Below are 14,129 nucleotides of genomic sequence, written 5' to 3' on the forward strand. Positions count from 1 at the left end.
TAAGACTCTGTCTCAAAACAAAAAAATCCATTTGTTTAACGTCCAAACTAGGCCCTCTCCACTAGTGGCCATTTACAGTAATGGAGATTAAATGACCATGTAAAAAATTATCATTCTTTCACTTCTTATTTAGTGTATTTACTTATAACAACTTTAAGTAATCCTTGATCAGGTAGCAAATGTGCTGCCATTATCCATATGTGTTTTTCCTGTCCCCTCCCAAGAGGTAATCTCTTCAAATGAACGGGGATTCCATGGCATGCTCCCTAGCACTTGACATGGGTGTTTTGTTCATGGTGGGCACTCAAATTTTTTGAATTCATATTTTCCAGAATATCACATCTCATAGTTATGTTTTTCTTAAAACAACTCTTTTGCAATGATTCCAAAAATTCTACCCACTGATAGTTAAGCAAAGAAAAGCCCAAGTTGTTTAAAAGTTTTGTATTATATCATACAAACTGTCTTCACATACAAGTGCATTAAAAAAAATTTCCCCCTCCTCCTCCCCAAACATCACAGTAGACCAATTCTTGCTAATATACGACAAAGTCAAAACATATGTCCCCTCTGAATTCTAAAGAGCTAATTCTAGACACTAACATCTGGATCTTATAATTTACTGGTCTGCTATGGGCAGAAACAGTTCCAGTGCCTTTCAACTTATCCCTGAATTTTTCTCTTTTCAAAGTTCTAGGCAGTAATTTTAATGCCCTCAAATTGGATAAAGCTGATTACTTAGAGCTTATAAATTAGCTACACTTTATGACACTAAGAATAGAGCTATGACCTACGCATATCATACCTGTCAAACTACCGAGCACTGCAAATAGAACTAATATTAATGGCTGGACTAATACAAGGATCTAACATATGACAGTGATAGTCTTAAAAACACCAATTTGTTATTTTCCTTATATATAATCCAAATTCCTTTCTATCCTTCTGGCAATGTTTTCTACTGCCTGGACTACCTTAAATAATTATATAGTGTCAACTTCTTGCTTGGGCCAGGTGGTGGCTCATGCCTGTAATCCCAGCATATTGGGAGGATTGCTTGAGCCTACGAGTTCGAGATCACCCTGGGCAACACAGTGAAACCTCATCTCATTAAAAAAAAGAAAAAACAAACAAACAAAACATATATATACATATATATATATTGCTTAATGCTAATAATTCCTTCCCCAAGTCACTAGTAATAAGAAGCTATGGGCTTTAAACTTAAAAGGTGCTAAACCAGTTTAAATGTAAAACATTCTCATAATAGAATTGCACTGTATTTCTTTTCTACTTTGATGCTTTTCCAAAGTGCTATAGCTCCTGTGAGATTTTTGCCCTGCACAGAATCAAATTCTAGGTCTTTCACTTTTGGATGGCTGAGTACCATAAAACATGATTTATTTGGTAACAAAAATGTTTCCAGGAGTTTAAAAAGGGACCACTACTCAGAGCTAAAAGTTACTTTTTTAAAAAATCTAGAATATTTATCATTAGTTTATAAAGAAAAACACAACACTGTCCAACTTCCTCTAATAAAAATGGAAAATATTAAGATGAGCTGTGTGCTTATAAAGAGGTGCTACACAAGTCTTCTGTTTCTAGTAGACACAAACATTGCTTCAGTGACATTTAATATTCAATATATGATGCATTACTCTTAGCATTTTTGCATTTACTCACCAAATATAACAAGGTCAGATATCAAAACAGTCCTGATCTTAAAACAGAGAACTCACTACCAATATTTAACTGTTTCTTCCTCGGACTACAGTTCCTCAACTATGCACAGGGAGCAAAGTGGTATTCCCTTAGGATAAACTTAGTCAAGGCTCAGATAACCCTGAGGTGAACTTAGTAAAGTCCTTGTAAGGAAATCTTCAGATGAGAAACTCCACCTATGTGAATTTTAAAGCTTTAAGACTGACCTATTAAACAGAAATAGCATTTTCTCAGAGCACTGAGTCTAGTGATTGTCCACGTAAAGGAGGCACACACACAATTTTACCCAAATCCCTGATGTCTCTTCTGTATGGAAAATGCAATCAGTGATGAAGGGCCAAAAACACATCTTGCCAGCTGTAGTTCTTTTACAGAGCACAACGTAGGAGGAAGCAATTAATATAAATGTGTCGGTGTGTGCATCTATGGGGAAAAAATAAACCTGTACAAGGCAAAGGCTGATCCAACTATGAATTTTGATTAAACACATTTAGTAATACAGTTATGATTTCCAAAATGTCTACCTTTGAAGGTAAAAAAAGAAAACCCTGAAATGAAGCATAAAATAAGGTTCCCGGGACAAACCTTCATCACATTTTATATGCTTCTGGCTGTTCTCACTCATCCCGGTGCATGTGGGCCAAATGTGTACTTCTTAGAAAAGCCAAGCCTGTACTGAGAATATTGTTCTGAACCTACCTTTTTAAGTCCCTGCAAACATATAGCCCAACTTTCCCAAATCTCACCACTCCATAGTCTGCAACAGGTGTCAGCCCCACAGGTATCTGCTGAAATCTGGCATTGATCTCATTAGCCCCAATTTCCCTACATGATTTTTGTTCAGTCTCTAGGAAGCATAGTGTGAATAGAAGAGACTGAGGTCTTTCTCTGGGATAGTTCCAGGAAATTGAAATTGAAGGATAATGTGGAGTGCAGAGCCAAAAACTTCCCTTGTGAACTTAGTCAAACACACATGGTATACATATTCTCCTGGGTATAAACAAATTTACATTAATTAATATCAGCGCAACAGAACCCAAAACATTGGTAGATCAAATTCTAATGTGACAATTTAAAATCAGACAGTGCTCCACTGGGTTAATAAATCATACTTAACTAAGAGACAATACTTCAAATACCACATCACTAAAAACTCCTAGTAGGCATGTCCCTCTTATCAGTTAGGAGAAAGAGCAAGCACCATGCTCAGTACTGCAGGTTACTGGACTGCTTTGATACAGCACTGCAGTTCACAGATAAACACTTCCCATCTTCTCTTCAAGTTACTGAATCTTTCTTCTTCCGGAATGGTGATTTTAGCCTCTTCCATACACTGTTTTTGGGCTTAGATTTTTTTTCCATGGCCAGTACTGCCTCCTTTTCTTTCCTACGTATCTCCCGTACGAGGGCATGGAAAACATCATCAATATAGTAGCGGTATGCAGCAGACGTCTCAAAAAAGGGACAGCTGAATTCTCGGGCCAAGGCCAATCCTTCTTCCTTGGTGACCTTTAAAGGCAAAATGTGAGAAAAAGTAATGATGAAGAACAATTAAATTGTCCAAAAACCTGAATGCACCACCACCTTAACACAAAGAAAGCTTCTCAACTCTGGAGGTGTTCAAGCATATGGCACTAATTTTTGCAATTTTAGGAGGCTAGATTACTTCTAAGGTTTCTTCTTCTGCCTTTAAATGATAAGATTCTATTTCTAGTCTATTTTTTTTTTTTTTTTTGGTTTTTTTTTTTGAGACGGAGTCTTACTCAGGCTGGAGTGCAGTGGCGCAATCTCGGCTCACTGCAAGCTCTGCCTCCCGGGTTCGTGATCCACCTGCCTCAGCCTCCCAAAGTGCTGGGGTTACAGGCGTGAGCCACGGCGCCTGGCTTTTTTTTCTCTTTTTTTTTGAGATGGAGTTTCGTTCTTGTTGCCCAGATTGGAGTGCAATGGCGTGATTGTGGCTCACTGCAACCTTGGCCTCCTGGCTTCAAGCAATTCTCCTGCCTAGGAGAATCTCCTAAGTAGCTGAGATTACAGGCATGCGCCACCACACCTGGCTAATTTTGTATTTTTAGTAGAGATGAGGTTTCTCCATGTTGGTCAGGCAGGTCACGAACTCCTGACCTCAAGTGATCTGCCCACCTCGGCCTCCCAAAGTACTGGGATTACAGGCATGGGCCACTGCACCTGATCTCTAGTCTATTTTTTTTTTTTTGAGACGGAGTCTCGCTCTGTCACCCAGGCTGGAGTGCAATGGTGCGATCTCAGCTCACTGCAAGCTCCACCTCCCAGGTTTACACCATTCTCCTGCCTCAGCCTCCCAAGTAGCTGGGACTACAGGCGCCCGCCACCACACCCAGCTAATTTTTTGCATTTTTAGTAGAGATGGGGTTTCACCGTGTTAGCCAGGATGGTCTCGATCACCTGACCGCATGATCCGCCCATCTCAGCCTCCCAAAGTGTAGTCTATTTTTAAGATACTTTTTAGAAAAGGGAATAGTTATAGATATCAAACACACAATCTTAATTTTCCCCATACTTTTTATTTTAAGAAAGATAAATAGGCTGGACTTGGCGGCTCACACCTGCAATTCCAGAACTTTGGGAGGCTGAGGTGGGAGGATTGCTTGAGCCCAGGAGCTTGAGACCAACCTGGGCAATATGGTGAGACCCTATTTCTACAAAATTTTTAAAAATATAGCTGGGGCTGGATGCAGTGGCTCATGCCTGTAATCTCAACACTTGGGGAGACTGAGGCAGGTGGATCACTTGAGGTCTGGGGTTTGAGACCAGCCTGGTCAACATGGCAAAAAAACCTTGTCTCCACTAAAAAAAAAATTAGCTGGGCATGGTGTTGGGCACCTGTAATCCCAGTTACTTGTGAGGCTGAGGCAGGAGAATCACTTAAACCTGGGAGGCGGAGGTTACAGTGAGCCGAGATTGAGCCACTGCACTCCAGCCTGGGCGACAGAACCAGACTCCGTCTCAAAAAAAAAAAAGAAAAAACAATTAGTTGGATGTGGTGGTATACACCTGTGGTCCCAGCTACTCAGGACGCTGAGGTAAGAGGATTGCTTGAGCCCAGGAGGTCAAGGCAACGCTGCAGTGAGTTGTGTTTGCGCCACTGCACTCCAGCCTCAGTGACAGAGCAAGACCCTGTCTCAAGAAAAAAAAAGTTGGGTGTGGTCACTCACGCTTGTAATCCCAGCACTTTGGGAGGCTGAGGCAGGCAGGCAGACGACCTGAGGTCAGGAGTTCGAGACCAGTCTGGCCAACATGGTGAAACCCTATCTCTACTAAAATAGAAAAATTAGCTGGGTGTGGTGGCAGGTGCCTGCAATCCCAGCTACTTGGGAGGCTGAGGCAGGAGAATCGCTTGAACCCAGGAAGCAGAGGTTGCAGTGAGCCAACATCATGCCACTGCACTTCAGCCTGGGTGATAAGAGTGAAACTCTGTCTAAAAAACAAAACAAAAAAACACTGGGCACGGTGGCTCACATCTATAATCCCAGCACTTTGGGAGGCCAAGGTGGGTGGATCACCTAATGTTAGGATTTCAAGACCAGCCTGGCCAACATGGTGAAACCCCATCTCTACTAAAATACAAAAATTAGCTGGATGTGGTGGCAGGGTGCATGTAATCCTAGCTACTCAGGAGGCTGAAGCAGGAGAATCACTTGAACTCAGGAGTCAAGAGAGGCTGCAGTGAGCCTAGATTGCGCCAGTGCACTCCAGCCTGGGCAACAGAGTGAGACTCCGTTTCAAAACAACAAAATTAAAATAAAAATTAAAAAAAAAAAAAAAAAAGAAAGCTGGGGATAGTGGCTCACACCTGTAATCCCAACACTTTGGGAGACTGAGGTGGGCAGATCATGAGGTCAGGAGTTTGAGACCAGCCTGACCAACATGGTGAAACCCCATCTCTACTTAAAAATACAAAAATTAGCTGGGCATGGTGGCATGCACCTGTAATCCCAGCTACTAAGGAGGCTGAGGCAGAAGACTCGCTTGAACCCAGGAGGAGGAGGAGGAGGTTGCAGTGAGCCGAGATTGCGCCACTGCACTCCAGCCTGGTCAACAGAGTGAGACTCCATCTCAAAAAAAAAAAGAAAAAGAAATACAAAGGAAGGGAAAGAGATATACGCTTATACTAAAATACTGAAAATTATTAGGAGCCCATAATTTATACATCTAGTTATGGATATGCCATAATTTGGATGGTTAGACTGTTTCTGCTACCATATATCCTTGCAATGAACATGTTATATACAAATCCCTAAGAATTTTTTCCAATGGAGATTAACAGAGAAGCATTATGAATTTTTTTGTTTTGTTTTGTTTTGTTTGTTTGAGACAGAGTCTCGCTGTGTCACCCAGGCTGGAGTGCAGTGGCCGGATCTCAGCTCACTGCAAGCTCTGCCTCCCGGATTTACGCCATTCTCCTGCCTCAGCCTCTGGAGTAGCTGGGACTACAGGCGCCCGCCACCTCGCCCGGCTAGTTTTTTGTATTTTTTTAGTAGAGATGGGGTTTCACCGTGTTAGCCAGGATGGTCTCGATCTCCTGACCTCGTGATCCGCCCGTCTCGGCCTCTCAAAGTGCTGGGATTACAGGCTTGAGCCACCGCGCCCGGCAACATTATGAATTTGACAACTATCAAACTACTTCCAGCCAGGTGTGGTGGCTCATACTTGTAATCCCAACACTTTGGGAGGCCAAGGCAGGAGGATCACTTGAGTCCAGGTGTTCAAGATCAGCCTGGGCAACATAGTGAGAGCCTGTCTCCACAAAAAGTAAAAACAATTAGCAGTGAGTAGTGGCACACACCTATGGTCCCAGCTACCCTCAAAGCTGAATTGGGAAGATCGCTTGAGCAGGAAGGTAGAGGCTGCAGTGAGCTGTAGCCCCAACCTCACTGCAACCTCCACCACCTCAGGTCAAGGGATCCTCCCACCTCAGCCTCCCAACTAGCTGGGACCACATGTGCATGCACCACTAAGCCCAGCTATGTTTTTTAGTATTTTTTGTAGAGATGGGGTTTCGCCATGTTGCTCAGGCTGGTCTCAAACTCCTGACCTTAAGCAATCTGCCCACGTTGGCCCCACAAAGTGCTGGCGTGAGCCACCTCACCCAGCCTGATTTTCTATTTTAAGGCAAAAAAATCTGTAAGCCAAGTCAAGAATCTGTAAGCCAAGAAACAAAAATGACTGATTGTGTAAGATTACAGACAGTATTTTCTTCTTTATCCTCACCTGTCTTAGCTGTTTGAGGTCTGACTTGTTTCCCACAAGAACCACAGGTGTATCATCAGTACGTCGAACTCGATAAATAAGCTGTTTAAACTCACGAACTTCATGGAAACTTCGACGATCCGTGATAGAGTAACAGATGATAAATCCTTCTCCTGCCCTCATATACTGGTCCCGCATGGCTGTAAACTCTGCCTAGAGGGAAACAAGGATCATTATGTATTGACGCATTCTAGCGCTACTACACACACAATTAGCTATTTCTTTCAGATTAAAGAAAATGCATGTCCATTACCTGCTATCCTGAGTCAGAGTGCATGAAAAATTAAGAGAGATAAACTAGTGATCTTCTCTGCATAGGCCTTCCCCTCCCCTTTACTAGAGTAAAAAAACCTTTACTCATAACATTCTCGGATTTAATACCTGTCCAGCTGTATCCAAAATGTCCAGATTGGCAGGCTCATCATCAATACGGATCCTGATCTTATAAGCATCCTCTACAGGAGGGAAGAAAGGTGTACTATAAAGTCATAAATGCAGGAAGAAATGCCTATTTAAAACTCATCTTACAGAGTAGTACATTGCATCCAAATTCGTTAAATGCCCACATTTGCTCAGGAAGCATGCTAAATCCACTGAGATACATAAACTGAGTCTCAACTGAAGTTTTTTCTTTTCCACATAGGTGATGATGTAGTTTATTCAGAGCTGAAGATTTCGCCTACAATTCTAAGCTAAAAAAGGATTCTGAGAAGATGTCTTTCTCAGGCCAGCTGGACACAGTGGTGACTGCCTATAATCCCAGGTACTTGGGAGGCTGAGACAGGAGTATTACTTGAGTCCAGGAGTTCAAGACCAGCCTGGGCAACACAGCAAGAGCTCATTTTTTTTTTTTTTTTTCTTGAGACAGGGTCTCACTGTCACCCAGGCTGGAGTGCAGTTGTGTGATCTCAGTTCACTGTAGCCTTGACTTCTCAGGCTCCAGTGATTCTCCCACCTTGGCCTCCCAAGTAGCTGGAACTACAGGCGTGTGACCACCATGTTTGGCTAATTTTTTTTTTTTTTTTTGAGACAGAGTCTCACTCTGTCGCCCAGGCTGGAGTGCAGTGGCCAGATCTCAGCTCACTGCAAGCTCCGCCTCCTGGGTTCACGGCATTCTCCTGCCTCAGCCTCCCGAGTAGCTGGGACTACAGGCGCCCACCACCACGCCCGGCTAGATTTTTGTATTTTTTAGTAGAGACGGGGTTTCACCGTGTTAGCCAGGATGGTTTTGATCTCCTGACCTCGTGATCCGCCCGCCTCGGCCTCCCAAAGTGCTGGGATTACAGGCATGAGCCACCGCGCCCGGCCCATAATTTCTCTTTTCTGAAAGCAAATTTCTTTATGCATATTACTAAAGTAACCTTGGAAAATATAGAGAACTAAAAAGAGAAAAAAACACTCAATATTTCATTCACTTAACAACTGCTGCTTACATCTCAATGTATTTCCTTTTAACATTTTTTCTTGAATTCCTGCTTCAGACTTGTCCTCAAGAAGAGCTCATTAAATCAATGCTTCTCAATTATTCATTAGGATTAGTGAGTTGGCCGGGCGCGGTGGCTCAAGCTTGTAATCCCAGCACTTTGGGAGGCCGAGACGGGCGGATCACGAGGTCAGGAGATCGAGACCATCCTGGCTAACATAGTGAAACCCCGTCTCTACTAAAAAATACAAAAAAACTAGCCGGGCGAGGTGGCGGGCGCCTGTAGTCCCAGTTACTCGGGAGGCTGAGGCAGGAGAATGGCGTAAACCCAGGAGGCGGAGCTTGCAGTGAGCTGAGATCTGGCCACTGCACTCCAGCTCGGGCGACAGAGCGAGACTCCGTCTCAAAAAAAAAAAAAAAAAAGAAAAAAAAGGATTAGTGAGTTGTGAAATCTACTTAATGGGTCGGGACCGGCATTAAAATAAACAAGCAGAAACCTAAATAAAAACAGAAAATACCAGGCCAGGTGCAGTCGTTCACACCTGTAATCGCAGCACTTTGGGAGGCTGAGGCCGGTGGATCACCTGAGGTCAGGAGTTCAAGACCAGCCTGGCCAATGTGGTGAAACCCCATCTCTACTAAAAACAGAAAAATTATTTGGATTTGGTCATGGGCACCTGTAATCCCAGCTACTTGGGAGGCTAAGGCAGGAGAATCACTTGAACTGGGAGGCGGAGGTTGCAGTGAGCCAAGCTTGCGCCACTGGACTCCAGCCAGGGCAACAGGAGCGAAACTCTCCATCTCAAAAAAAAAAAAAAGAAAGAAAATATCAGAGTGGGTGAGGTACAGTGGCTCTCACACCTGTAATCTTAGTGCTTTGGGAGATCGAGGTGGGAGGAACACTTGAGCTCAGGAGTTTGAGACCAGCCTGGGCAATGGAGCGAGACTTCATCTCTACTAAAAAACCAAAAATATTAGCTGGGTGTAGTGGCATATGCCTGTAGTCCCAGGTATTTGGTAGGGTGAGGTGGGAGGATCACTTGAACTCAGGAGGTCTAGGCTGCAGTGAGCCAAGATCACAACACTGCACTCCAGCCTGGGCAACAGAGTAAGACCTTGTCTCAAGAAAATATCAGAGTGCACCAGATGTAGTGAGGTAAAGTTTCATAATATTTTAGTTACACATACACATGTGCTTGTGTATATAATTTACATATACATATGCACATATTCATATCTTTTTTTTTTGAGGCAAAGTCTCACTCTGTCGCTTAGGCTGGAGTACAGTGGTGCAATCTTGGCTCATTGCAACCTCTGCCTCCTGGATTCAAAGAATTCTCCCACTTCAGCTTCCTGAGTAGCTGGGATTACAGCAGCATTAACACGCCCAGCTAATTTTTGTATTTTTAGTAGAAACGGGGTTTTACCATGTTGGCCAGGTTGGTCTTGAACTCCTGACCTCAGGTGCCTTGGCCTCCCAAAGTGCTTCGATTACAGGATTACAGGCTCAGGATTACAGGTTCAGGATTACAGGCATGAGCCTCTGTGCTCAGCCTCGTATGCTTTTATATCTCTACCAGTTACAATGCAAAGTTTTTCTGAGTTTACAGTCAGAGTTTGAAACCAAATGCACTAAATTATAAACTCAAGAACAGAAACCTCATCTTTTTGATCACCACCACTGTACTCTGAGGGTAAGGAGACGTAAGTATTTGCTGTTGAATTAGATAATATTGCCAGGAGAGTAAGTAGTTAACCGGGGAAAATTAAAACAGATAACTCTTACAGGAGACGAGTATTTGAGTTTTACTTTAAAAAAAAGAAAAGATGCGGCCAGGCGCGGTGGCTCACGCCTGTAATCCCAGCACTTTGGGAGGCCGAGGCGGGCAGATCACGATGTCAGGAGATCGAGATCATCCTGGCTAACGCAGTGAAATCCCATCTGTACTAAAACTATAAAAAATTAGCTGGGTGTGGTGGTGGGCACCTGTAGTTCCAGCTACTTGGGAGGCTGAGGCAGGAGAATGGCATGAACCCGGGAGGTGGAGTTTGCAGGGAGCCAAGATCACACTACTGCACTCCAGCCTGGGCGACAGAGTGAGACTCTGTGTCAAAAAAAAAAAAAAAAGCAAAAGATGCTTCTGGAATTCTCAAGTAAATTATCATAAGCCCTAAATTCATTTTATTCCTAGTACTCCCACCATCTCTGAACAATGTTCTTTTTTTTTTTGAGACAAAGTCTCGCTCTTGTCCCCCAGGCTGGAGTGCGATGGCGCTATCTCGGCTCACTGCAACTTCCGCCTCCCGGGTTCAAGTGATTCTCCTGCCTCAGCCTCCATAGTAGCTGGGATTACAGGCACCCACCACCACGCCTGGCTAGTTTTGGTATTTTTAGTAGAGATGGGGTTTCACCATGTTGGCCAGGCTGGTCTCGAACTCCTGACCTCAGGTGATCCACCCGCCTCAACCTCCCAAAGTGCTGGGATTATAGGAGTGAGCCACTGCATCCAGCCTGAATCTCTGAACAATGTTCTAAATTTGATATAGTACATGAAAAAGTCAAGATTTTTTTCAATTTTTCCCATCCCTGGAATCATCTGCTGTATGAAATAACCATACAAAAGCTAGGCCACCACAAAACATTATTGGTTTTGTGGGAAACAGAGCAGCAGTCTCGTTCTCCTGACCCAATGGAAATCCTTCCTAGAGAACTAGAATCATTGCAAAGAGTGTCACATACTGAAAATAACAAGGCCGGGCGCATCCTGACCCAATGGAAATCCTTCCTAGAGAACTAGAATCATTGCAAAGAGTGTCACATACTGAAAATAACATGGCCAGGCGCAGTGGCTCACGCCTGTAATCCCAGCACTTTGGGAGGCCAAGGCGGGTGGATCACGAGGTCAGGAGAACGAGACCATCCTGGCTAACACGGTGAAACCCCATCTTTACTGAAAATACAAAAAAAATTAGCCAGGGGTGGTGGCGGGCGCCTGTAGTCCCAGATACTCGGGAAGCTGAGGCAGGAGAATGACGTGAACCCAGGAGGCGGAGCTTGTAGTGAGCCGAGATCGTGCCACTGCACTCCAGCCTGGGCAACAGGGCGAGACACCATCTCCAAAAAAAGAAAATAACAGCAGCACAGCTGACTTCCTGTGTCCTCTCCCATTCCCACATCCATTTTTCTTTCATATTAGGATATAAACCCTTATAATCAAACCTGCTTCCTTATGGTTTAGGAATGACAGTAATATTCTTAGTCTTTGTAGAGACTAGCAATTAAAAAAAAAGTCAAAGCAAACAAAATGACTTTTTTACTCTACTAGCATTCTGCAACAAGAGTTAAGGACCATAAAAGACATTGAAGGGCTGGGCGCGGTGGCTCATGCCTGTAATCCCAACACTTTGGGAGGCCAAGCTGGGTGGATTACTAGAGGTCAGGAGTTTGAGACCAGCCTGGCCAACATAGTGAAATCCCATCTCTACTAAAAATACAAAAATTAGCCGAGTGTGGTAGCAGGCACCTATAATCCCAGCTACGCAGGAGGCTGAGGCAGGAGAATTGCTTGAACCCAGGAGGCGGAGGTTACAGTGACCAGAGATCGCACCACTGCACTCCAGTCTGAGAGAAAGTGCGAGACTCTGTCTCAAAAAAAAAAAGAAAAAAGAAAAAAAAGACATAGGAGAAGACATTACTATGTAATGAACTCAAGGTATAAGGAAGTAAATGAAGAGCTCCAAGTGCAAGATGTCCAGGCTTGGCATGTCTGGGTTGTAAGGGTTCAGCAGCCTGGCTCTACTTGTTTTTCTGCTTCCTTTTGTGGAAGTTCAAACCAGCTGACTCACAGTTAAAGAGTGAGTCTCAAGTCATTCCCTTAGAGAAGTGACAGCAAGAAAAGGCTTCGTTAAGTGGCCTGTATGCAACCATAAAAAAATACAACAAGAGAGTAGTCCCATTAATGTTCAGTAAGAGACAAAAGACTAAAGATGGCTTATGACATAAGGTCTGAAAAAAAAGAAATATTCAGTTGCTTACCAATTGCTGATACCCTTGTCTCTAAATAAAACTGAATGAGACTCCAGGGGCTCAAAATATAAACAGTTAGAAACCATTGATATTCATTAAGATATTTTTATGGGGTATATTTGGAAACATAAGTGATGATCTGGCTTACCAATGGTGGGATCATGATCTTCTGGGAATCGGTGGCTGATGAACTGCATGGTCATGGCTTCAAAAGAAAAAATAAAAGTCAAATCCTCACAAAGGTGACCCACAGAGAGAATTTTAAGTATTAACATTGCAAGATAGCAAGTATCCCATCTGGTCACTTAAGTACTTTTCGTCCATTATTTCTGTCAAATGGAAAATGTTACCTACCACTCTTCCCTACACCACCAGCACCCAGCATCACTAGTTTGTACTCCCGTGAGAGCCCAGCAGGGCTGCTACAGCAGCTACCAACTGGGCGAGTTCCAGAATCCATTGTCCTCTTGGGGCCTTCCTGGGCTGCCCCGAGGAAAAGCCACCTAGAAAAGGAGGAGGAAATGCTTAATCCAGGATGGAGACACCACGGCGACAGCCCTCAAGCCAGTGCCTTACCTTTCCATACATACTCTGGCCTGTCCGTCTTGCTCACCACTGCACCCCTTCTGGTGGCCCTAAGAAACCCCCCACATCTTCACCCTCCCTCCGGGACAGTTCAGTCACATGACAGACACATCACAGGTTTTACTTTTTCCAACGAGAAAAATTAAAAGATACAAATAAATTTAGGTCCCGGCACAGTAGGAACAAGGAGAAAGTTTCGGGAAGTAAGGGATGCGACCCCTTAGGCCGCAGGGGTCCCCTCACGCCTGCGGTACCCGGAGGTTCCGCCCCCTCCCCATTCTCCTCCGAGACCCCTCCCCGCCCCCAGCTGCTCCTCCGCCGCCAGACTCCCCACCCATCTTCCTCACAAGCTGACGTCCTGCTGCTCCTACCGGTCAGTGGGGACTGGAACACCACGGCCGGTCGGGTCACCCACTTGTCTTCCTTCACCCGCAGAGGCTCCGTCACTGACCTGTGACCCCTCCCGCAGCCGGGTAAGATGGCGCCACCGGCTCCCGAGTCACGGAAGGAGGGGCGGGGCCACTCTGTGACGCCCACAGCCTGCCCCGCCCTCTTCCCCCCCAGGTCCCTAAACCCAGTTCCGGGACTCACCGCTGAAAGCCCTCTGGTCACCTACCCAACGTAGAGTGTATGCACTCACAGACAAGGGTATTTAATCAGGAGTAGAAAGTAAATTCGTTACACAAAGGGGAGTACGTGGTAAGAGACATGCAGGGACACTTAAAAACATTAACAACTTACCCAGGGTTGTTTGCTGCTTGTGGGAAAAAAAACACAAAAACCCGAAACTAATTTGACCCAATGCAATGAAAGGAAGTGAGGACAGGGGCACCCCCCAAATCCTCCTAAAACACAGGATTTCAATAAAGGCTACCGGGGATGACTGCTTCACAGCAGAAAAATGACTTTCCTAAAGGAGTGGTCACAATGACTTTGGCTATTGAAACCCAGATTCATTCTCAAAAACCAGATGTTCACAACACTCCCTAATCAGAGTTCTGTGTATGTTTTTTAAACACGTATAAGACACACAAAAACTTGTTTTAAATAAACGTACCACACTCTGGCAGGAAAGAGAGCTTGTTA

At 44.4% G+C, this 14,129-nt stretch overlaps 1 protein-coding gene across 1 annotated transcript; it reads right to left on the reverse strand.

The window, feature by feature from the left end:
* Positions 1 to 429: 429 nt before the first annotated feature.
* Positions 430 to 13,570, reverse strand: RIT1 (Ras like without CAAX 1). The gene is made up of 6 exons (XM_023213997.1): positions 13,415 to 13,570; positions 12,813 to 12,961; positions 12,607 to 12,663; positions 7,390 to 7,463; positions 6,970 to 7,161; positions 430 to 3,231 (listed from the first exon to the last, which is right to left on the reverse strand). Exons 2-6 carry the CDS (start codon positions 12,916 to 12,918, stop codon positions 3,001 to 3,003), a joined length of 660 nt encoding a protein of 219 aa, XP_023069765.1. The 5' UTR covers positions 12,919 to 12,961; positions 13,415 to 13,570; the 3' UTR covers positions 430 to 3,000.
* Positions 13,571 to 14,129: the final 559 nt, after the last annotated feature.

This window comes from Piliocolobus tephrosceles, chromosome 1 (assembly GCF_002776525.5).
Source record: "Piliocolobus tephrosceles isolate RC106 chromosome 1, ASM277652v3, whole genome shotgun sequence".
NCBI classification, from domain to species: Eukaryota; Metazoa; Chordata; class Mammalia; order Primates; family Cercopithecidae; genus Piliocolobus; species Piliocolobus tephrosceles.